The sequence below is a fragment of the Oryza brachyantha genome, chromosome 4 (assembly GCF_000231095.2).
Source record: "Oryza brachyantha chromosome 4, ObraRS2, whole genome shotgun sequence".
NCBI lineage: Eukaryota > Viridiplantae > Streptophyta > Magnoliopsida > Poales > Poaceae > Oryza > Oryza brachyantha.
Genome location: NC_023166.2, coordinates 149,559 through 173,622, shown reverse-complemented (window position 1 = coordinate 173,622; position 24,064 = coordinate 149,559). Strand labels below are relative to the sequence as shown.

At 39.6% G+C, this 24,064-nt stretch overlaps 3 protein-coding genes across 5 annotated transcripts; 2 read left to right on the top strand and 1 right to left on the bottom strand.

Annotated features, from left to right (window-relative positions):
• Nucleotides 1–795: 795 nt before the first annotated feature.
• Nucleotides 796–11,277, top strand: LOC102715385 (fatty acid amide hydrolase). Of its 3 annotated transcripts, none has more exons than XR_001550171.2 (20): nt 801–1,092; nt 1,180–1,240; nt 1,318–1,493; nt 1,593–1,722; nt 1,851–1,928; nt 2,019–2,166; nt 2,525–2,637; nt 2,735–2,810; nt 3,076–3,147; nt 3,311–3,362; nt 3,991–4,071; nt 4,143–4,226; nt 4,682–4,785; nt 4,968–5,060; nt 5,266–5,334; nt 9,199–9,263; nt 10,099–10,160; nt 10,433–10,528; nt 10,911–11,025; nt 11,112–11,277. XR_001550171.2 is itself a non-coding variant. In XM_006653031.3 (20 exons), exons 1-20 carry the CDS (start codon nt 898–900, stop codon nt 11,115–11,117), a joined length of 1,815 nt encoding a protein of 604 aa, XP_006653094.1. In that variant the 5' UTR covers nt 801–897; the 3' UTR covers nt 11,118–11,277. The 3 variants fall into 3 exon arrangements, 2 of the variants coding, with proteins under 2 accessions (XP_015692251.1, XP_006653094.1); XM_006653031.3 differs by having other exon boundaries at nt 10,911–10,964; XM_015836765.2 differs by lacking the exons at nt 9,199–9,263; nt 10,911–11,025; nt 11,112–11,277 and having other exon boundaries at nt 796–1,092; nt 10,433–10,523.
• Nucleotides 11,278–14,012: 2,735 nt separating this feature from the next.
• On the top strand, nt 14,013–17,989 carry LOC102708426. Its single transcript, XM_006652002.3, has 5 exons — nt 14,013–14,293; nt 14,484–14,659; nt 15,965–16,148; nt 17,416–17,522; nt 17,615–17,989. The coding sequence occupies exons 1-5, from the start codon at nt 14,222–14,224 to the stop codon at nt 17,694–17,696; spliced, it is 621 nt and encodes a 206-aa protein (XP_006652065.1). The 5' UTR covers nt 14,013–14,221; the 3' UTR covers nt 17,697–17,989.
• A 151-nt stretch (nt 17,990–18,140) lies between these two features.
• On the bottom strand, nt 18,141–23,214 carry LOC102708705 (phosphoglycerate mutase-like protein 1). Its single transcript, XM_006652003.3, has 10 exons — nt 23,031–23,214; nt 22,498–22,562; nt 22,272–22,379; nt 21,346–21,425; nt 20,473–20,635; nt 19,869–19,943; nt 19,678–19,766; nt 18,955–19,074; nt 18,586–18,630; nt 18,141–18,484 (listed from the first exon to the last, which is right to left on the bottom strand). The coding sequence occupies exons 1-10, from the start codon at nt 23,164–23,166 to the stop codon at nt 18,400–18,402; spliced, it is 966 nt and encodes a 321-aa protein (XP_006652066.2). The 5' UTR covers nt 23,167–23,214; the 3' UTR covers nt 18,141–18,399.
• Between the last annotated feature and the right edge of the window lie 850 nt (nt 23,215–24,064).

The following is a 24,064-nucleotide window of genomic DNA, read 5'->3' as shown; positions in this document are numbered from 1 at the left end:
GCGATGACAAGCCATGTCCTAATGGTGGATGGATATATGGACTAGTGTACTCGCGATGTCTTTTATTCACCTCTATCTTTTTATTATACATATAATTATATGCTGAAATTTTAATTTTAAATTAAGTTAATTTTATGATTGTTTTTATCGAAGTTTATTTTTAAGTATTGGTTTTTTTACTTTGATAAAAGTTTATTTTAAAACTATTTTTCACTTGTGAATATACCGTTGAACTTTTTTCATGCAAAAAAAATATATCAAACAATCGCTCATTTATTTCCTTTTTCTTAAAAAAAACTATAAGCCACCTACATTTAAGTCCTGATCCATTCCTTCCCTAGTAAAGGATACCGGGTTTAGACATTGATTGGTCCATGGATATACATGGACGAAATGAAAAAAGAATACTAAGAATATAGTAATCAATCGTCTAGAAGAAGACTAGGGCCACGTTAGTTGTTGGGGCATAAGTTAACTTACTTATGTCTTAGCATGGAAAACATAGTAATAGATTACTACATGATTAATTAATTATTAAAAAATATAAAATAGATTAATATGATTTTTTAAAATAACTTTTTATATAAAATCTTTATAAAAAATATACCGTTTAGCACTTCAGGAAACGTACGCGTGAAAATAATAAGTTAACTAATAGGGGCTGCCGAACGGGGCCTAGGTCGTCAGTCACGAGGAGATGAAGAGTAGGAGTAGAATATACAAAGAATGAATGAATTTAATAGTCATAAGATGTGGTAGATGTTGAATATGAATGAATGAATTAATAGTCCGCCAATAAAGGAAGTCGTTGGGCGCCGGCCGTCACCATTGTTGGTGTCCAAAATTCTTCCTCCTCCATTTGCAATTTTGCAGTGGCAGCTGCCGGTGCAGGAGGAGATGGGGAAGACGAAGCCGCGCGCCATGAGGGCGGTGGAGGAGGTGGACATCTCGGCGGTGAGGTACGAGTCGCCGTCTCTGCAGGCGCCGCACCTGAGCGGCTTCTCCCTGAGGGCCTTCGTGTGGCTCATGGAGTCGCCCATCTTGGGCCGCCTCCTCACCTCCATCCTCAAGTCGCAGAACAACATCACGCGGGTGGGTTGGTTTCCTCTGCCCTCTTGCCCCCTTGCCCTTTGGATTCTACTAGTTGCTTATGCAATTCCATCATATCTACATATGCAGATGCTGCAGGATACGGTGATCCCCGAGCGCCCCATGTACCGCCCGGAGTACCCGCCGCAGGGTCAGATTTCGATTTCGATTTGCTGTTCTACTGCTATAGCACTGGTTTGGAATGAATGAATGAGTTAATGGCGGCAGAGGCGGAGCATGGCGTCGTTGTTCTCGGGGATGACACAGACCCTGTGGTGAGAGTTGAGCGAGCGCTTCAGCTCCTCCCTCCCCACACCTTCAACCCCTCTCCTCTGCCTTTCCTCTACTGGAGGATTCGTGATTTTGCACACGCTTACCGCTCCGGGATTACAACCCCGTCCCTTGTCAGTCTTCTCTTCTCTTCCTTCCCCTTCTCCTCTATACCATACTGCAATATACTCTACTCTACTATTATACTCTGTACTATACTATATATATAATAGGTTGCCGACCATATCATCGCCGCCGTGGAGGAGTGGAGCAACAGGAAGCCTCCCATGCCTATGTTGATTTATTTTGATGCGGATGATCTCAGGAAACAGGCTGAAGCTTCCACCAAGAGATTTCACCAAGGTTTCTTTCTTTCTTTCTTTTACCCTTCTCTAACACCGTTATACTGGACCATATTCTTATTATATCTTTCACTTTCAATTACAATCCTATCTTCTTCACATGTCACACTCTTCCGTTCCGTTCCTCAGGAAACCCGATTTCCATCTTGGACGGCATCTTTATCGCCATCAAGGATGACATTGACTGCTTCCCATATCCATCAAAGGGTTAGTTAACATACTCAAGGGACCTGCCGTTTGGTTGCTCTATCTTATTCCAACTTATGTCTTCTTCTTTTTTCCAAAAATAAAATACAGGTGCTACTACATTTTTCGACAAAATCCGCTCCGTGGAAAAAGACGCAGTCTGTGTTGCCCGTTTGCGGAAATGTGGAGTGCTATTTATCGGGAAAGCAAATATGCATGAGCTAGGACTTGGAGTAACTGGAAACAATCCAAACTATGGGTTTGTGTTATAATTATGTGGCTGCTTGTTTTGTTTAGATAACTTAGCTAGCTTCTATAGAACACCTAACAGTGTGTGTACACAAATGAGAACAACATATTCAAAGGACAGATGGACTATTAATTGTTTTCTTATCTGTTTCCCCAAACTAAGTTGATCATTAGAGGCTTAGTAAAGTACTGGGATGAACATAAATATTTTGACCTAAGCAATCACATCAAAATCCAATACATTCTGAAGGGAAAACAAAAGATCAGGAATTCAAAATTTTCATTCAGTCTTAATTTGGTTGTCTAGCTTAATGTTTTCTGATGCCTATCACTTGACCATCTCGTTTCTTAAACCTTTCCAATTGCAGAACAGCAAGAAATCCACATTCAATTGATAGATATACTGGTGGTTCTTCATCTGGACCAGCTGCACTAGTCTCATCAGGGTTATGCTCAGCAGCAATTGGAACAGATGGTGGAGGTTTGTACATATAATTCTCAAGCTTCATTGCCCCTAGATTCTTGTGTTGTCTGTAGTTCTGTACTGATCTCCAGTTACTGCATTTTTATTGTGCCAGGTTCTGTTAGAATTCCATCTGCACTTTGTGGCATTGTTGGTTTGAAGACAACCTATGGACGAACAGATATGACTGGGTAACTAAGAGAAGTTAGAATGCACATAATATTTACTGTAGTAACTCCTTTGAGCATTATAATTCAAATTAATTATAAATTTATGATATAGCTCTCTGCTAACATTCCAGAAGCTCTGAAACTGTTTTTTTTTTTGGTGGAAATTATTCAAAACAGCGTAGTACATGATGAGTTGTTTTTTATGGCTATCCTACAACTGACCAGATTACAATATGTTTACAAACATCCTATTGGAAGTATGTGTAATGAGAGATTTCACTTGCAGGGCACTTTGTGATTGTGGGACCGTTGAAGTCGCCTCTCCTCTAGCTTCTTCAGTGGAGGATGCAATGCTAGTGTAAGCTGTTTACCTTGCTAGAGAGATCACGAGATCTGAAATCATTTGCACTGTGAGGCTTAGATTTCTTCTCGATTATAAGCTGAAAGTTTGTGAACACTACTTTTACATGATACAAATGATCCTTATATTTGACTATCATTTTAATGTACTGATTTTTCAGGTATTCTGCAATAGCAGGCTCTAGACCTATGGATAAACTTACCCTGAGACCAGTAAGTTACAATTGCTGTATTTTTTTCATCTACTGTTAAATACCACAAAAGCTGGAATGCCTTTCATGTTGCACCATTCTATGGTGCTAGTGTAGGCTAGGATAGTATATAAAATAGCTGGAGACGAAGATTGAACAGTATAGGTGGGAAGAGCAAGAAGTGGCTTGGCTCAAGCACATCGGGTCAGATGTACAGGGAGAGATGGTGGTACTTTAATCTTGCCTGAAGACTAATGTCATAGCTCCTTATAATATGGTATCCTCATGCTAACAAATTAAAACTACTAGATAATTCTTACTAATAAATTGGATAGGTAAGAAAATAATTGATTGCTAAACAGAGAAGTTTTTTGTGGCTGGCTGATTCATTATTCCTTGGGCCATATGACTGGCTGCTTCAGTCATAGCATATAGCCAGTTTGCTGTTTTCTTATTGTGGGGACAACTGAATGATAGCGTAGTACGATGTTTTATTTTGTATAAAGTTAAACTTTACAGCTAGAGTGCTCTGATCATAATATAGTCAAACATTTAACTTGCTAGTTATCCTCTGGAGTTAACATTTGGTTTGGATCTTAAGGCAATCTGTCAAGCTCACATCTTCTGCATTTTTCCCTTCATCTCTACAGTCACCACTCTGTGTCCCTAATTTGGTGTCTCCTGACAACAACAGTATATTGGGATCTGTGAAAATAGGAAAATATACAGAGGTACAAATTTTCACATCAAGCATCATTTTGGTATGCATGAATCTATTCTAAAATTACACTGGCTTTTGTAGTGGTTTCATGATGTTTCTGATCCTGATATCTCTAATACATGTGAGGATGCACTTAATCTTCTTTGCAGCAACTTTGGATGTCAAGTAAGACCATCACTATCTAATATACCTTAGACAATAGGAGTGCAGTGTTCTACTAGTTAATTATCACAGTTTTATCTTCTGGTTTTCTGTTTTTTTTTTACTTACTGATGTGGCATTCCATGTGTACAAATACTTCTATGTACATCAATATTTTTTTTTTTTGAAATAGCTATGAAGTGTAAATGATATGTTTGTTTTTGCTAACTCTGCAATTCTTAACTGATTTGTAACTGATAATTTATTATCTGTAGCTTTTATGAAGCTAATGAATTGTATGAGCTATTCTTAAGGCCCTGTTTGTTTTGGCTTAGGATTATTGCAATTTGGATTATATAAATAATCTGAAACAAAAAATTAGATTATTGTGTCAGCTTATTATAATTTGGAGCCTAGATTTGGTTGATAAGATTTTCTTTGTCATCTTAGTTGATAAGATTTGGTTTATGTTTTTAAAGATAGAAGAAATAATACTACCAGAGCTTGAGGAGATGCGTACTGCCCATGTTGTCTCAATTGGCACAGAATCATTCTGCGACCTGAATCCTCACTACAGAGCAGGGTACACATAGCTATTTATGAATATGATATTCTACATGTTCTGAGCTAGAGTTTTTAAAATTTCCTTCTGGTATTGCTCCCTGGTAATCTAAAAATATATGTTGTCTTTTACATATATTCTTGTAAAAATATATGTTTGTAACTGTTCTGTAGCATTGATCTTCTTCTGCCAATTTCCTCCAGAAAACGAACTGAATTTACGCTAGATACTCGAACAAGTTTGGCACTTTTTGGATCATTCACTTCAACTGACTATGTTGCTTCTCAACGAATAAGGTGAGTAAGGGTATACATGCAGCTTATGCATTGATTTTCTGTTCCTCATGCAATTTAGTCTAAAGCATAAATCATATGTTACTGACCAATTACCGTAGTGAGCACCAGGGAATGCTGATGTTTGTGCTTTCTTATTATTCTTGTATGATGCCTCCTATATTGTGCTAATTGTGTACTTATATTATCTTTTGATGGGCATGTTTAGGAGAAGGATAATGTACTATCACAATGAAGCTTTCAAGAAGGTTGATGTCATAGCGACCCCTACAACTGGGTAATGAGTCTACAAATTTCATTATAATCACTCTGTACACATGATCCTACCCCTTGCTCATACTAATTAGATGAATGCTTCCTCCATCCATTATCTTTTGCTTAGTTAGCAAGTCCAGCTCATAATGGAAGTTTGTAGTTTCCAGCCAGAACTTGTGCATTTCTAAGCAAATGTCCATTAGAACAATCATGATTTGGAAAACGAACACTGTGTTAATGCTGAGTCTTGGTTCCTGAACATGTGTCAAATAAGCAGTTCATCTGCCTTAGAGCAAGTTCAATAGTATAGCCAACTACTAGCTCCAATTCATCTATAGTCAATCTAATAGCCAATTCATACAATAGTTATCTACAAAACATCAATACATGGTCCCACATGTCATACACACATTTCGTATTGGAGCCCGTACTGGCTGGCTATAAATTAGTAGCTCACATCTCTTCTCTCTCCCCTCTTATCTCTTTAAAATATGCTTATAGTTGGCTTATAGCCTGTTATTGTACCTACTCTTATCATGCTGAAGAGTTTAAAATGTTGTTAGTGTTACAAGATTCAAAGATTAAGTTAATGGGTGATCATTTGCTTCTTAATAATCATGCACAATGACAACCCTAATTTTGAAAAGCAGGAGGCAAAAGATAGTGTGCTTGGAAGGACTTCAAACTTTCTTTAATCAAATTAAGTGCTTACCGTAACATAAATGGATAGGCTTCATGGTATGTGTTGGTGTGTGGCTTGGCCCAAGGCCCATGAGGCCTGTGTATTTATACCCTCTACCCTTCTAGGGTTAAGATTAATCTAATCACAATTTACAACATGGTATCAAGCTAGGGTTTTCTCTCTCTCTCCCTCCTCCCTCCCCATCCTCCTCCTCCGGCTGCCGCCGCCGCCGCCGGCCACCGCCTCCTCCCTCCCCCCTCTCCTTCCCTCCCCTTCCCTCCTACGCCGCCGCCCTGGCCGCCGCATCGCCGCCGCCGGCTGGTTCCGCCGCTGTCGCCGCCGCCCCCTCCCCAGCTGCTGCTGCCCCAGCCGTCGCGGCCGCCGTGGCCCCCGCGCGTGCCGCCCCAGCCGTCGTGGCCGCCCTGGGTGCCGGTGCCCCGGCCGCTGCCGCCGCGGGCGCGGGCGCCACCCCGGTCGCCATGGCCCGCTCTCCGCCTCCGGCCGCCCCCGTCGCCGCGCCCTCCCCCTACGCCGGCCTGGGAATGCCGCCGGGGTTCCTCCCCTTTGCTCCTCTGCCATAACTGGATGGTCCGGGCTCAGGGGCCGGACGGTCCAGCCCGACCTCTCTGTCTGGCCGAGACACCCGGCTGGACGGTTGGCCGGACGGGGCCGGACGGTCCTCCCCTGACAGGACCGCCACGGCGGATGCCGCCCTGGCCACTGCCTTCCTTGCGGTGAAGACCGAGGCGCTGGCGGCTTAGGAGCGGGTTCATGCCGCCGCTCTTGCCTAGGAGCGGGAGCGGATTGTGGCGGAGGCTCTCGTTCGCCGGGTCGCTGAGGCGGAGCAGTAAGCGGGAGCGGACTGCGGCGGAGGCTCTCGTTCGCCGGGTCGCTGAGGCGGAGCAGTACTTGCTCATCTCCGCCAATCCGCCGCCCGTCACCGACACCGGTACCTCTCTTTCCGATCTGCATCAGTTTGAGTCTCCATTCGGTGGCCCCAGTCCCCGACTCGCCGCCAGCGACCCCATGGTCGCCCAGCTCCACCTCCAGGCTGTCGGGGTCTAGAACATCCGGGCCCTGGTTCCCGTCGTCCTCGACACTTCGTCCACCTCCTACGGCCGCTGGCGGGACCAGGTCCTCGCTCTTCGCCGTTACGCCCTCGACGACCACGTCCTTGCCGATACTCCTGCTCTGGCCCGGGACGGGCTTTGGCTGCACCTCGACAGCATCGTCGTCTCCTGGATCTTTGGGACCATCTCCCTTGATCTCCAGGACGTCGTGCGGACTCCTGGCGGCACCGCGCGCTAGGCCTGGCTGACTCTCGAGGGCCAGTTCCTAGGCAACGTCGAGGCCTGTGCTCTTCAGCTTGACGCGCAGTTCCGCACCTTCGTGCAAGGGGACCTCTCTGTTGGCAAGTACTGCCGAAAGATGAGGGGTATGGCGGATGCTCTTCATGACCTCGGCTGCCCAGTGAGTGACCGGATCTTGGTGCTCCATGTCCTGCAGGGTCTCAGCAGCCACTACGACCTTCTCCGGACTTGGCTACCTCGGCAACGGCCTTTGCCCTCTTTCCTGCAGGTTCGCGACGACCTCTGCCTCGACGAGATCACTCGGGGCCTCTCGGTGGGCTCCTCCTCCTCATCCACCTCCACCGCTCTTGTGACGGCTCCACCGGCCTCCTCGGCCCCGCCTGCCACTTCTCTCCTTGGCGCTCCTCCCCTCGGGCCAAGCGGGGGTGGGGGCGGTCGTTCCGGGCGTCGTCGCCGGAATGGGAAGGGTGGTGGTGGCTCTGGTGGAGGTGGTGGGGGTGGTGGTTCGGGTGGGGGCGGTCATGCTCCTCCCGTGGCGACGCCTGCGGCGACACCGGCTCCTGTTGCTCCCTGGCCATCCTTCAGCAACCCATGGTCAGGGCGCATCTCGATGTGGCCATTCCAGACTCCGGGAGACGGGGCTCGCCCTCCACACCAACCCATGGCCATGTTCGTTGGCCCTGCTCCCCCGGTGTCCTGGACTCCTCCTGCTCCGACTCGATTGGCTTGACCGGGGGGTGGGACCAGGCGGCACTAGCCCAGTCCTTCAGCACCATGCTGCTCACGCCGCCGATCAGCGCAGAGTGGATCGCCGACTCGGGCGCCTCTTACCACACCACTCCTAATGCTGATATACTTTCTTCCGTCCACCCTCCCCTTCCTGCCCTTCTGCCATCATGGTTGGCAATGTTACTTGCCTTCCTGTCACCTCTGTGGGTTCTGTTCCTGGTTTCTTTCACCTCCCCAATGTTCTTGTTGCTCCCTAGATGGTTCACAACCTTCTTCCCATTCGCAAGTTTACCGCTGACAATTCCTGTTCTGTTGAGTTTGGCTCTTCTGGTCTTACTGTGAAGGATTTGGCTTCCCGGCGTCCACTCCTCCGATGTGACAGCCAGGGATCTCTTTACACCCTCCATCTTCCTGCTTCCGCTGCTCCTCCATCGACTCAACCTTCGTCTGCTGCCTTGGCCTCTACCACTTCTTCCACCACTTGGCACCGTCGCCTCGGTCATCCCGGCCGCGACGTTTTGTCTCGTCTTAGTCGTAGTGCAGATCTTACTTGTACTAGGGGAACTGATGGGCATTTTTGTCATGCGCGCTAGTTAGGCCGTCATGTTAGACTTCCTTTTTCTTCCTCTTCTTCGCATGTGAATCGTGCTTTTGATCTCATTCACTGTGATCTGTAGACTTCTCCTGTCATTAGTCTTTTTTTCTGGCTTGAAATATTATCTGGTGATTGTTGATGATTTCTCCCACTACTCTTGGACCTTTCCGCTACGTGCGAAGTCTGACATGTTCTCCACCCTTCTCCACTTCTTCGCCTGGGTCACCACTCAGTTCGGTCTCACCATCAAAGCCGCCCAGTGTGATAATGGTCGCAAGTTCAACAATAGTGCTTCCCGTGCTTTCTTCCTCTCCCTGGCTAGCATTGCAGTTTCTACCTTAAATGAACGTTATGTTATATGTCTGAGAATCGTCCTATGGCAATGCAGTTCTGAATAGACTGGAATAGTTAAATTAACTAATCTGTAAGTGTTTGTCTTTATACTCCATAGAGTGATGCACCTCTTGTCTACTGGGTTTACTATATTTGAAAACTTTTATATACTTTGCCTCTTTTGTGAATGTATTTTCTGTCGGCGAAACAGCTAACAAAATTTTGTTGTTTCTCCAGCATTACTGCTCCTAAAATACCGCAAAGTTCTCTAAAGTTAGGAGAGTCTGATTATGTTGTGTCAGGTAAATTGTATGGAAGACATTGTCTTTTGGCATCTTCTTTAGCTATTTAGTTCGTTTATCTATGAAAGCGGAGCTTTTAAGTTGACAAAACCCGAATCAGGATGAGACTGCTGTTATTTGATAGGGTATGTTTTGTTTCTATTTTACATTATATGAGCCTGTATAGGGCTATGGCCTGGCAAGGCAGCAAGCCAAACACTCCAGCGAAACCTTGTCTACCAAAATTTTGGGAATGAATGTTTATGTAGTCATCTCATATTATCAAAATTTTGGCATTAAGCCAGTTCTTCCAAATATTGCTATGGTGGAGAACCAAACCGCTACATACCTGTTGTTCTTGCTCTATAAAGCATTCAGTTTGAAGGAAAAAATGTGGGAATCATGTGTCTATTAAACAAGAAATCTTTGTTCCTGTCTAGATTGTTATGTTTTTATTAAACAAGAAATCTTTGTTCCTGTCTAGATTGATATAGGACTTAATTACACAACTTAAAGCAATAAGCCCATCATCTTTTATCTATATGTTCATCTTGTTGCCTGTTTATCTTGGCAAATTGAAATTGGCATTTTTCTATCTTGTTGGAAGTTTGTTGCTTTATTTATCTCAACTCCATTTGGTATGGAACATTTGCAATAATGTACCTTTGGGCTTTGTGCATCTTCTACACAAGGGCCCACTTCATCCTTATCTAAAAAATCTTTCATCTATATGTGACTTGAGTAGTTTATGAATTAAAGGGTATATGTCTGTTTTGGTGCTAGCTGCAAATTCAGCTACTTTGTTATGTATAGACCATGTGAAACATTTTTGTCTCACACTGCCACTTCATTGCAGCTTACCTGATGCGATTTGTGATAGCTGGCAATCTTCTTGGTTTGCCAGCCATAACTGTACCTGTAAGTTGTGCCAACTCATGGTGTATGTATACATTGCACCTTTCCTTTAATAATGGAGAGTATATATTGCATCTTCAGCTTAGCATTCGAAAGTGAAAATCTTGGATTAGTTACTCATAAACGTTTAGCCTCAAGATTGGCATTATTTCCAATAGTAAAGAATTTGTAAGGCTTTATATCTAAAACGGAACAAAAATATGAGGATTTTTTGTTCACTAACTGGATATCTTTAAAAAGGGTACTTGTTAATATGTTACTACTTCTGGACTCAGGTTGGTCATGACAAGCAAGGGCTTCCTATCGGCTTGCAACTGATAGGTCGTCCATGGGGCGAGGCTAGCTTATTAAGGGTGGCTTCTGCATTGGAGGTATTGTGCGAAATAATTAAATGTTGTGTTTGGGGTTCTGCTGAAAATGTGCTCATATTGAATAAGTCTAGATGTGACTGTGGAGGCTGCCTTAATATGAATGCTGATGAATATCTGAACATTTCCAAGACAGTACACTATTTTTGGTTCTTCCATTGCACGTTTACCTCTAATTCTTGTGGAAACATGTATATACAACACTTTTTACTACAATTCTATATACTAACATGAATTTAGAAAGTTCTGTAGTATTATTTTTTATTTATCTATCTTCTTGCATGTCTTGTTTCATTGGTTTGCCAACTGCATTTTAGTAGTATCCCAGTCCAATATGTCAGTATTCCAGTCAATATCTTCTGACGTTGATTCTACCTGCATATAGGAGTTGTGTCTGAACAAGCGGAAACGGCCGTCTGCATTTCATGACATCCTCAAGGTCTGAATGCCGAATTACATATGTATCCATCAATAATTTATGGGCTGTCTCGAGAAACTTGGTAGTACATTTTAATCAGAACATTCGTACAGAAGCTTCGGTCATTTTTCTGGTGTTGTATCATGTAATGAGTTTTCTCTATGGCAGGGGTGACGCACATTTGCATGGGCAGTCGTTAGCGTTGTGTTGTTGGGTCTGCGTTTACCAAGTTGAAAGAAACGGACTGTTGAGAATTTACATTGACTAGTTATGTACCGTGTGTTGCTACGGAACTACCTCCGACAAGGAAACATGTCTTCCTGAAATTCTTTCATCCCCTTGCTTGCAGCTCCCTTTTCTGTATTATTTAGGTCTTGTATATCGATGCAACACACACACACACACACACACACACACACACACATACATATATATATATTCCGGTAAAATCTATATTCAAACAAACAACGGTTCAGAGTAGCATTACAATCATTTTAAGTCAACAGATATGAAACCTACAGTGTTCAGTAGTTTTGTTGCTTGGTTTCTGAAATTTTGATCTGTACTCCTCTTAGCCATTCGCGGTATCAGCAAGTTCAAATTGTATTGGTAAGATGGCAGTGAATTAAAAGCGATTTTAAGTTGATACGAGCACAGAACAAATTAAAATCGCTCATTGATGTAGAAAGGAAAATATTTGATCTTTGCATGTCCCAGATATTACAGTATATCAGAGTAAGCATGAGAGGGGAATGTGGAAAGAGTTGCACATTTTTATTTATTTATTTTTGCAGGATGGAACAACACCCTAGATTTTGCGGTGCACAAGTGAGGAAGAAGCACAACAGCTTCTGTAAGGAGGGTTTGTGAGATTGAGGAGGGGAAGAATACCTTTTATGCCTTGATGATCACTGGTTGTTTGCAACTGCTCTCCATGTAGAGCCGGTCTGCTGTCATAGAAAGTTGTTGCTTATGTAAGCTCAGGGGATAATGACCACGAGATATCCATCTACCCACATCAATCAATGCATCCGATTGGAGATGAGTTGAGGCTTGGGTAGCAGAGAACCACCCTAGATGCGATGTTGGTTGTAGCATCCAACAACGGGCAGATTGACTATTTTTCAAGGCGGAAATGGGTGACAACGCCAGTAAATATATTTGCTAAGGGGAGGCTAAACATGATTATAAAATAGAATTGAGTGATCTAAATCAAAAAAATGACAAATTTGTTTCGTCCAAAGTAAGAAGATAGATTTAAAGGTAATCTTAAGTGAGAATTATGTAATAAAATGATTGTGCAAAGTACAATTTACTCTAGATGAGTAGACGTGAAGTTTATTTGGAACGTTTAATAATAAAGATATAAGATGACATGATTTGGTGACAATGACTTTGACATATGGTACTATCAATGTGCCGTGCCGTGCCATGGCATAATCCATTCTTTTTCAGAGATAAATGATAAACCGTCCTATCGGAATAGGGTAATTAATTTGTAAAAAAGAGAGAGATAAATAATTGGAGTAATTTTTAAAACTGTGATAAGATATGGGAGTGTGAGTGCATAATACTCACTCCGTACCAATATATATATATATATATATATATATATATATATATATATATATATATATATATATATATATATATATATATATATATACTATCCAAATTTTATAGCATAATATAATCATTTCTTCACAGATTCCCTTGATACCTATCACATCAATGATCCTTTAGTCAATTGAAAGCTTAGATTCAGAATTTAAACCATTTAATTGAATCACTAAAATGATTTTTTAACCCAATTTTAATGTTTGCTAAACAAACTAAACACGATGAGTATATGCGAAGGGGCAGAGTTAACACAAGCGACTCTTGTATCTAAGGAGTGGTAATAATAAGGTGGAAGTATGGTTCTTTCACAACCCTACTCAGGTTAGCTCTTATTTATTTTTAGATAAAATATAAGAAATTATCATACCATTATATTTTTAAAGCCATCCTAGATAAAAATGAAGAGTGCATTAGGGTTCATAATACCACGGTGACCGTGGTAACCGCCGCTTGTAGGAGCTAGTGTCGGCACCTTAATGGCGCAGTTACCACCTCAAACCGTGATAACCGTCCATTATTTAGCGGTTTCTTCTGTAAAACCAACAGTTTTGTAGTTTCTGCTTTTGGTATTTAAAATATATCTAAATGCTTTAGGTACTTGAATTTGAATGCTTAGAATATGTACTTAATATATAGATATTTTAATAATTGTTTGTAGGTAGATGGTTAATTTCTAGTCTACCTATCATGTTATAATACTTGTCCGTAGATATAAGCTACTAAGGTTAACTTTCTAGTACAGTGAAACAATATATGTATGTAAATTATAGGTGACCTTCCTGTTATAATAATTGTTTATAGATATAAGGTTGTATAGAAAATAAAATGAAGTTGTTAGTCATTGTGTGAATGATTTGTAAGACATGTGTTTATACATTGTAGAGTTATTAAGGTCATATAAAAATGTAAATCATAATTGTCACTTATTTGTTAATAGTTACTATGTATGTGAATTATATGTAGATATATATTTGTACTATAGAGATGTGCGTAGGGAAAATGAAAATGGTTATATTTAGATATTATTGAATTATTTGCTAGTTATATGAATGCATATGTTATATGAAACATGTCTTAGCGGGTTACAATTATAGCATATTATTTATTTCCTATTTTTTCTATAACTTTGCCCTATTTTTCTATATTTTTAAATCTTTTTATCCTTGATTTGTGTTATTGTCAGGTTTCTTCAGAAATCACGTGGTTTTTATCCCAAACCATATGTTTTTTGCCCTCCAACCGTGGTTATCAGACTTTTTAAATTTAAAATTTTAGTTTTAAATTCACCGTGGTTTCTATGTAACCGCTCCTCCGCCGCCGGTTGGTAGCAATTTCGGCACCTTGAGTGGATAAACACCCTAGGTAATCAACACAAGAAACATGATCCCATCCTTGGTGCTGTGTTGGTGGTAGGAGCAAGAACAAAAAAGAAGCATCAAAGCCAAAACCCTTCTCTTTCTCTCTCTCTTTCTTTTTCTCGAAAAATTAAAAGAAAATAAAAATCTCGCCGGTCCCCTTCCCTTCTCGTCCTGCGCCGCCGCCTCCGTGAGCTCTGGTCGTCCTCGCTCCCCCCGCGCCGCCGCCTCTGCCTTCTTCCCCCCACTCCCTCAGGGGGATTGGGAGAGAGGAGGAGCTAATCAAGCAGCAGCAGGAGGAGGATGGTTTCTCTGTCGACGTGGTTCCGCTACGCCGCCCACAAATTCGAGTACTCCATCTCCCTCTCATGGAAGGTATATATGCCTTCCTCCCCCGCCCCTCTCTCTAACCCTAGATCCATGCCATAATCCCTCTCATCTCATCTCATCTCATGGATTGCTTTGATTTGATTTCATGGAACTATGTGACCTACTTACTTTACTTGCCAACCATATTATCCGCAAAGATTGTAGCTTTCTTTCATTTGTCTTCTTCACAATGCAGAAGTATAACGTTGGCCAGATCAACAGCACCCAGCTAACTGACGCAATCTGGAAGAACTTTTTCCAAGGCAAGCTCACCTACACGCATTGGAATAAAGGGGAAGAAGCCATGGCCCCCATAGTATCTACAACCGGAGGAACCCTCCTCGTTAGAAAGCTCGCCAATTTGTCTCCAACGTAACTACCCTCTCTACCTCTACTCTCTCCCACACTCCTTGCTGTCCATTTTGTTGAATAACGTGCTTATCAATAAAAGCAAAACTCTTTTTTTTACTCGTCATCATCAAATTCCTGTAAACTTGATACTTTCCTCAGTTCACTACCATGGTTTATCTTTTTTTTATCTCGATTATGTCATACTACTTAGCATCTTTCTTCTTGATGGAACTTATTGAACTAATATTTACTATTCAAAGTGACCATTGGATGTATCATGTATATATTCATATGCAAGTTAGTCTGACCATGTTGACAAAACATGATTCTAAGATGCAGTGAAAAATTTCAGTTCAAATGATATCCTGAATGTTTAAATTCCATTATGGAACCAAAACCCTTACATAGCTATATTTACTGGATTTTTATTGTTTGAATTTCTGTTGGCTGTTCGCATTGGCAAGCCAGCAACACATCCAGTACTTCGGCCTGGTAGCCTTCTGGGTAGTGTGGATGCTGGTATAAGCATGTTGCTTGGTGTATTCCAAAATGATATAGACCATGACAAAATTTAATCTATCTTTAGCCTTTTGTCAGACTTGCATAGCATATGACCCCTTCTTTTCTTGTGAACCTAATTCTGAGTAATTATACCATCTAATTGGCCAGAATGATTGTAGAATATTTTTATATAATAGGATATAAGGACACCCTTTTATCGGTTCACTTACTAATTCTGCCTCCTTATGAAACAACATGTTGTTTCATACTAATGCATAGTGATTAAAGTTGAGGCTGTAACTGAGATCTTAACAGAAGAGTGACAGAACTTGATGCAATTGTAAGTGATTGCCTGTGATAATCCCTTTTGTCAATCTTTTCAAGTTTCATGAACTGCTCTTCACTTTTTTTTTTGCTTGTTACTCATATGCTAACCCTTCATCTTTGTGCATAGAAATTTGTCCTTTTAAGAAAAATGTTGAAGAGTACTCTGAGTATACTGTTCCAGTCTTGATTTTTTTTGTTCATTAATTTGTTAGTTCACAAATGATAATTTGAAGAAGATACTGATTGTTATGAGGTTGTAATTGACCAAACAAAAGTGGTTATATCATTATGTGATGGTTGTTGGACTGCCTAATATTTGATATCTTTTCTTAAAACAACTAACGGGTCTCATAGAATAACCATGTTTGAAGTTTGATATAACCTAATGCTAGAATGTCTTTTCGAATTGCTATAAGAGGTACCTTTTTGAATTAGATACTATTATCATCTCCACAATCCATATGTGGTAGTCATTTATGCATCAAATTATCTCCACAGACAAGTCTTTGTTGGGGATGTTGTCTTACTGAAAGACCCAGAGAAATCTGATGATATAATCGTTCGACGATTGGCTGCCCTAGAAGGCTATGAGATGGTTTCTAATGATGAGAAGGACGAGCCTTTTGTACTTGATAAGGATCAATGTTGGGTTCTGGCAGATAACCAATCATTAAAGCCAAAGGTATGTATGCTAATTGATGTATGAAGAAAGTAAACATAGTTTTGATGGTTGGTGCTATACAAATATACACTCATTGCTTTTACATAAAATTGATCTATGAAAAGCTGAGCTGATCAGCTGCACATAAAATGAGGCAGATCATTAATGCATGATTAAATAAGTATTAACTATTATAAACTTGAAAGTTGGATTTATTTGATTCTTTTTAAGAATCTTATACATAGAAAGTTTCTTTTTTTTTTGGCAAAAATGCACCATGAGCAATTCAAGAAGCGAAAAGTGAGGGAGTAACTGAGGGTATGTTGGGATATAGCGATTTATGTTTTGTTGGATATGATGATCTATGTTGGTTGGTTGTTTGATTGAGTGGATGGGATGAGCCAAATTTTTTTGTATAGATGGATGGACGAGGGTGGATGGAATGAAAATAGTAAATTATTAATCCATATCCAAAGATATTAATTATTACTAAGCTTAACATGATTAAAACTAATTAAGAAAAATATACTAATTATCCCTAATCAACACTAATCTTAAAATAATACTTTCTCTATCCCAAATTGATCATCATATAAGGTCTAGGTGTAAAGATCAAGAATCTATTTAATTAGCATTGAAAAACTATGAGTCACAAATCCCAATCTGCATGTATACATAATACATGCATAATCTAAATTTGCAAATCACATCAAAGCTGATTGGGTAGACGCATGTAAGCATTTAATGTGCGTGTTAATCAAAGAGTTTTTCACACTACAATTAATGTATAATAGGCTCTCTTCTCTTATATGATGATTAATTTGGGATTTCTAGTTTTCTCCTATATGATGATCAATTTGGGATGGAGGGAGGACTCTCTAATTAATAACAATACACGCTAATTATCACCAATTAGTTGCTAATGACCCTTGTTAGCAAGGGTGGATGGTCTCATCTATCCGAATTGGCCAGATTTATCCATCCAACATATTTGAGGAATATTTCCTGGATCGCTGTTATATCCCATCCACACATATCCACCTGACCAAACCAAACACACGATAAGCTTATAAGCAGAATCAAATGTTGCCATTACTTGTTAGTGACAAGCATAGAAGTACTATATGAAGAGAAGTTAGTGACGAGATATCTTCACATTGTTGCTGCAAAAGGGCTTTGGGAACATCGTTGTAGGCACAAAGTGTAGTGTGGATGGCTTAACAAATATGTGTATTAAATTTGAGCATAGGACGACTTATGAATTTTTCTTATGCTTTTTTGGTAACAGGAAGCTAGGGATAGCCGCTTGTTTGGACCAGTTCCTATGACTGATATCCTGGGCAGAGTGATATACTCTTTAAGAACAGCTGTCGACCATGGCCCAGTAGAGAACAGGTAGGTTCCTTGTTAAATTCTGGGCTGCCTCTCATTTACACTAGTTTGTAATTTGACATAGACTCACTGTTTGCTCCTGCTTTATGCTACAGCCAAGTGGCCATGAACCAGGATTCACCAGTTCTTGCAGTAGAGCTTGATGTGGAAGAGATGGCGAAAAATAATAAAGTGTAGATAATTAGTGCTTTTGACATCCTGTGGTGTAACAATTCCCGTCGATGGATTTTGTTATTGAGAGATTAGTTGCTTCAAGTAGAACATCATTCTGAACTTGTTCACTATTTACTCGTGGAGAAGTCAATAATCATAAGAATAACCATACGGGTTGTTAAATTTTGATCTTTCAAGTTTGTGTTGTTACCCAACTGGTGCCATCGTCGTGTTCATCTGGCTAATTTATGGCTAGATGTTTTGCTCCTTGCATCTATTTAGCAAGGGCAAACTCGAAATGATATATTGTGCCATTTTACCTTCTTTTTTTTTTTGAAAGGCCATTTTATAATTGTCTATGATGAAACTTGATATATTTAGCCTAATCTGGTATTAGATCGAACAATGCGTAGCAGCATCTAACAATACAAAGGAAGTAGCTTCATAAAGCAAATCCAAAGAGTTTGTAATCGGACGTTTATTACAATCAAGTTCAGTGACTCGTAGGTTTATTACAATCAAAGTTCAGTACCGTGTTTGAAGAATGAAATATCCTGTAAAAACGTGAAACATACTGAGTAACAAATGGTAAGTCCTATCTGTAGATGCTGTTTTAAGTCAGCTAAGTTTCAGACTCCCAATTCAAGCTTGAGTAGTGTTAATGGGCTAGGAAAAAAAATAGTCAAGGCACCCAATTTATCTCTTAGCACAGGTCTTTTGAGTTTACTCAAGCTACAGCATCGCTAGGAAGATCAAGTCCAGCTGGAGTACTTCCAGGGTAGTTGTAACTGGCGGAATTTGACCCAATCATACTGCAGCATTCAATTTACCAATACAGAATGCAAACAGTTAGCAAATCCATAGCGGAAAGAAAACAAAGCATGCCATTGGAACATCACGACACAAAACTGACCTTGTATCCACCAACACCATCGACCGAAGCTCACAATTGGCAAAGCTGTATATAACCAAGTAATTGTTAGCCACAATCCTAAATCCTTTTATGCAATTGTCCATGATTCTAACATTGTAGTGTTTAGAATTATCATGTCAAGAGTTTTACAAAAAGTAAAAAGGTACTCCTATTTAATAGTATCATTAGGATTCAAAGCATTAGGAACTTTGAAAGAGTACAGCCCAATTTGGTTATGTTACAAATTATGAATCAACAGGTGATGTTTAATGAATGTATTAATATGATCTGCATATATTTAAAGAATATGACAGATTTGATAATCATCGACTACTGAGCCAAAAGGATTCTCAGTGTCAAGGTGCTTACTGCTTGCCCACTTCTTCTCTTACGGTTGGATGACACTCCCTGCTGTACATGCTTAAGGTGTGATATAAGAATCCACTATGGCTTACAATAGCTATCTCTTTCTCCTCCCTTGTCCATAACCTGAAATTACATCGGGAAAAAAACATAGTCCGTTATAAATGCTATGTGTAACAGGTTATAATCTTGCTGGCTTCTGCATCTAGGGTCTTCCAATGTATAATATTGCATACAGATGATTTGTTAACACGGGAAATGAGACAAATATAAAAAAAACAAGTACCATGTTTACTAGTTAATGGCATGCAAAACAAGTATTGTTATGGCCCAGTGGAAGGGTACATCCACTGCTGAGTGTCCCTGTTATACTTGTTCCCACCAGTATTCCTTCTCTTTCTTTCTGTTTCTGTATTTGTTCTTTAAATCATTGGCTTGTCAATATAGATGTAGCAAAATTAGCTGAATTTCAGGTTCCTCCTAACATGATGTACGCAATTTTATATCTACAAGGGCATGCCCTTAAAGTGAAGAAAAGAAAAGCAGAAAGATGCAAGTTGACTTCTGTCTAACCAAGACATTTTTGACACAACCTTATAAACTACCGATTGACCTTAACTATTTTTCTTATGATGCATGTCTACAGAAAAAGAATTCATGAAATATGGCTATTGCGTTTCACGGAAATTATTGAAAAAGGAACTAATGATATTACAAAAAAGAAATTACCAGTCAATGAACTTCATGCCCCTAGCTGCGACAGATGCATTTGCTTCTCTGACATTTGGTTCCCAAAGTACATCTTCATCATTCTCCACCTGTAAAGAAAGTGTACACAAATCTTATGTTACATCACTGCAACACCATTTGAAGCAAAGAGATCCCTGGGAATCTGAGGAATAGCAGCAATGGATACTTGCCAGCGAAAAATCAATGGCAGGAAAAAGAGTGTGGTATTCTGTAATGCTCCTCCTCTTATCGCAGGGATGCACACCCTGCATAAAAATAGAGGATCAAACAAAAGAAATAAAAATTTATGGAAGTTTACTGATAGAATTCATATAAACTACTGGTATGAGAAAACTACAGATATAAAAATATTCAATTTGTCAAACAGGGTATCTACATTCTACAAAAAGAATCAGTGGAGATGGTGGCACCCACCCCACCACTACCTATTTTTTTAAAGGAAAAATGATTGTGGGACCCACTTGTCAACCATCCCTCACTAACGCTACTTTTTGTGGGGAGAAAAAAAACTGTGGGACCAATGGACCCATGTGTCAGTACAATTAAAAGACGATACATGCAGAAAATAACAGTAATAACATGCTAATGAAAATTTTCTTTAATAAAATCCTGTTGCAACGCATGGGCAATATGTGTGCTACTTCAACTACAAAGTTATTGCACAGTAAAGTAAATAGATTCGAGCAACAGCATAAATAGCATGTTTAATTATAATAAAAAAGCATGGTACGTACAATAATAATTGCATAGTTAAAATTGTTTTAGGAGAAATACCAAGTGCTCCCTGCATGCCTCAACTGCAAGAAATGGTGGGCAGTTCAAACTAGAAATAGCTGACCGGCTACTGTGTCCAGCATTTTCCACCATTAATGGTGGTGCACTTACTCCATCAACAGAGTTTTCGCCCCCAAAGACCCCAACTGCAGTTTGCATAGTTCTGCAAAATTAGTTTAGATGATGGTGAGGCTGATTTATAAACACATTACAGTAATGCAATATCATATTATGCTGAGGCAATATGTTTCTGATAAACTTAAATTTGTCTTTACCAGATACAACGCACATTGACCCTGCAGCCAATGCTACAAGAAAATACAGACATGTCTGAATGAGGTCCATACCACATGCATATTTAGTTATTTACTAATGCCTATCATGATTATTATTTACATTTAAAAATAGAACACCAGAAACCCTATGCTTCATTGTGCAGAAAAGTCAAGCTTGTATGCAACATGGCACATCCAACTATCATGATTTTACTTGAACCAAGTGAGGCTATGCTGCAAAGTTTTGAGTTCTTGCCTAATCCCCAATAAGCCAGTGCTGCTCTTCTGTCTGAAACCATGCTTTAGTATGCATCACTAACTGAATGTGTACAGTTCTTGGGCATATCTGTTAAGGTTCACCGAGAGATCACCAACTCACATATATATCAGGGACTATAATGGAACACAGGCAGATTTTATAGGCCTTCCAAAATACCATGTTCAGTTAAAAGATTAGAAAATCGATTTGTTGGATTAATCTAGCTTGTAAGCAGTGATATGATTTATTACAGAACAGGACTATTTCATAAACATTAGGAAGCTTAGAAGAGGATTGAGAACACTTAAAATGCATACAAGAAGGTCAAGAAAAAACTACCTCAGTAGAGGGGAAGTAATAACCAGCTCAATCTTTTGTGCAAGTCCAGATTTTTTCACGTGCTCACGCAGGCAATCAACCTACAAATTGACACAAACCAACTAATACTGGAACTTGAAAATTTCAAACAAAACTACCGTGAAACCCCATTGACATAATTCAAAATAATGTTGTCCATTAAAAAATATTTTTAGGGTTAGGGCATTTATGCATTAACATAACATTTTGAATCTAATAATCAGACATTTCTACATTTTATAAGAACCCAAAAATCATTCATGACATAAAAAGGTAATCATCCCATGCTTCATCCATCTATATGGAAGTTTCACACAAAATCTGTAAACGCAATGAAAATGTTTCTTTGCAAATGTAAGCCAGTTTATTAATAAAAAGATGATCTCCTAACTTATACCAAGTCAGATTTGCCAGGGAGGTAAAATGAATAATGTAGGCAATACTTTATGACCTAAAACTAAAAATAAAAAAAGGTCTTTTTGTTAAAAGTGATTTGATAAGAAATTTTGCATTATCTCTTCCGTTCTTTTTTTTACTTGATATTTAGGACATCAACATAGTCCCATATGAAAGTGTCTTTATTGACAATGTCATTTTAAATACTAAATCATAATAGTTTTACATATATTGGTGATCTGAGAATGGGGAGTGTAACTATCTTCGTAATTCTATCTATTTTTACCATGGACGACTGAATACCTAAAGCACACCAAATGAGTGTGGATTCCATTTCAGCAGCAATTGTACTTTGGTTCGATTGGACAAGTCAACAATAAAATACCAAACACAAGGAAATGTCCTTGTAGCATGATAAGCAAACATTATGATGGAAACCAGCAGCTGAAATTGCCAAGAATGAATCAGATGTGATGAATTTGTAGAAGGAAAGCAAGAAAGTGTCAATTTACTTGCTTCCAGCCCAAGGGAGTAAGGTGTGCATCAAAGAGTTCCTGTGACATGTAAGCACTGTGATCCTTGTCGCCTTCCACATTATGAATACCCTGGGCATGCCTCACCTGCAGACAAGAATTGTTGGTGGTTATGGGAATCGATCCCACCGCATAGTAAGTAGGTTTTGTGTTGTGTTGGGAAGTTTATAATGAAGTATTTGGAAATGAATGATGAAGTACGAACCAGGTAAATGGTTTTGCAGCGGTGCAGAGGATACATGGCGGTGCTAGGATTGGCGTCCATTTGAGCTGAAGAGAAAGGAAAATAAATTTGTGCATTATTAGGCGCAGGAGAGCAACAGTATAGGAGCAAGCAGTATATAAGTCACAAAGCAAATCCAATCCTTTTGAAGGAAAGAAGAAACAAATCTCCATCCCTATGATCAGGCCTATGTATAAAACTGTGGAGATCTTGTCCTATGTAGGAGTAGTATATTTGCATGATGATAGGAATAGGAATAGGAATAGGATATGCCAATACAATACAAGTAGGCAGGGGCGGATCTCATCTACTGTGGGACATGGGGTTCAGTCCAACTCCTAAACTTTTTCGGAACAAAAAAAAAAAGAAGAACTGCTATTAATCTCCCTTAAGCCAGATCCACAAGAGAAACTATCTAGGGTTCATGATGCAGATTCCAGAAGAGAAGAGACAAAAAAAAAAAGAAGTAAAGTGCGTGGATAGAGAGAGAAGAGAAGAGAAATGAGGACGCTCACCGGTGAGGATGAAGGACGATGGTCGCGGGAGATGAGAAGCTCGTCCTGGGAGGGGGAGGGGGGAGCTCGCCGGCCGGCTGCGTACGGGAGAGAGGGAGTACGGAGAAAAGAAAGACACTTGTAGTAACAGCAGCATACTCTCTCTCTCTCACTCAGGGGGGGAGAGGAGATCGATCTGGTTACGTTTCCTTCTCTCAAACTTTTCGGATGCCTGCAAAGTTCGTCATTATAATGATACCACTAGAAAATAATTTTTTTGTTTGACTTTGTACATTGTTCGAACTTTCAAGCAATTGACCAATAATTAATTATAAAATTAAAAGTTTATCATTATATACAAAATATACCAATAGATTTTTACTTATATTTGTTGTCACATAATATTAGCATACATTACATCGTCAATACATAAATTTAGAATATAGAGCACACATAAAACATACTTTTGTTTTCTTCGATAAAAAAATCTTCTAGAGTATTTCCAACAGCTTATCCAAATTTTATCATCCCTACTATCTGGATGATCATCTACAATAGATTATCTACTCATATCAGTTATCACTCCTACAACATTCATTTTACATCATCCATATATATTTTATTAATATTTTGTAACCACCCACTCTCATGTATGTTGTTATTGCTCTCTCATCATGTAATTGAATGTTGAGATATAGAGGAGAAGAGAAAACATTTATATTTAGAGTTTCTCTCTCTAATATGGATTATACTCTATTTTTGGGTGATGGGATAGATGAGCGCTGGAATTTTTTTTCCTCACATCATCTATTTTTAGGATGAAAAATAGTATAGATGATCTACTAGGTTTGCTCTTAGATGAAACTTTTGATTTAGTGGCACACATTTGACAATATATCTAATTAAAATTTACGTAATTATTGTTTATTTTATTATGATTAGATTTATTATTGTTGATGTTCACTTATTCCTTGATGTTTAGTGAGATGGATACGACACCTTACTTTTATTTTTCTTTTACAAGCTAAGTCGGACGATAATGAATTTCTTACTGA

Bases quoted from the DNA above. Each gene is read 5' to 3' on its own strand.
- LOC102715385 (XM_006653031.3), top strand. From the start codon at position 898: ATGGGGAAGACGAAGCCGCGCGCCATGAGGGCGGTGGAGGAGGTGGAC. The intron at 3,363-3,990 runs GTAAGTTACAAT...TCATCTCTACAG, and splicing joins ATAAACTTACCCTGAGACCA to TCACCACTCTGTGTCCCTAA. The intron at 5,335-9,198 runs GTAATGAGTCTA...TTGTTTCTCCAG, and splicing joins ATAGCGACCCCTACAACTGG to CATTACTGCTCCTAAAATAC.
- LOC102708426 (XM_006652002.3), top strand. From the start codon at position 14,222: ATGGTTTCTCTGTCGACGTGGTTCCGCTACGCCGCCCACAAATTCGAG. The intron at 16,149-17,415 runs GTATGTATGCTA...TTTTGGTAACAG, and splicing joins ACCAATCATTAAAGCCAAAG to GAAGCTAGGGATAGCCGCTT. The intron at 17,523-17,614 runs GTAGGTTCCTTG...TTTATGCTACAG, and splicing joins CATGGCCCAGTAGAGAACAG to CCAAGTGGCCATGAACCAGG.
- LOC102708705 (XM_006652003.3), bottom strand. From the start codon at position 23,166: ATGCTGCTGTTACTACAAGTGTCTTTCTTTTCTCCGTACTCCCTCTCT. The intron at 21,426-22,271 runs GTAAATTGACAC...GTCAATTTGTAG, and splicing joins CTCCCTTGGGCTGGAAGCAA to GTTGATTGCCTGCGTGAGCA. The intron at 18,631-18,954 runs GTAAGCACCTTG...GGTTATATACAG, and splicing joins AGAGAAGAAGTGGGCAAGCA to CTTTGCCAATTGTGAGCTTC.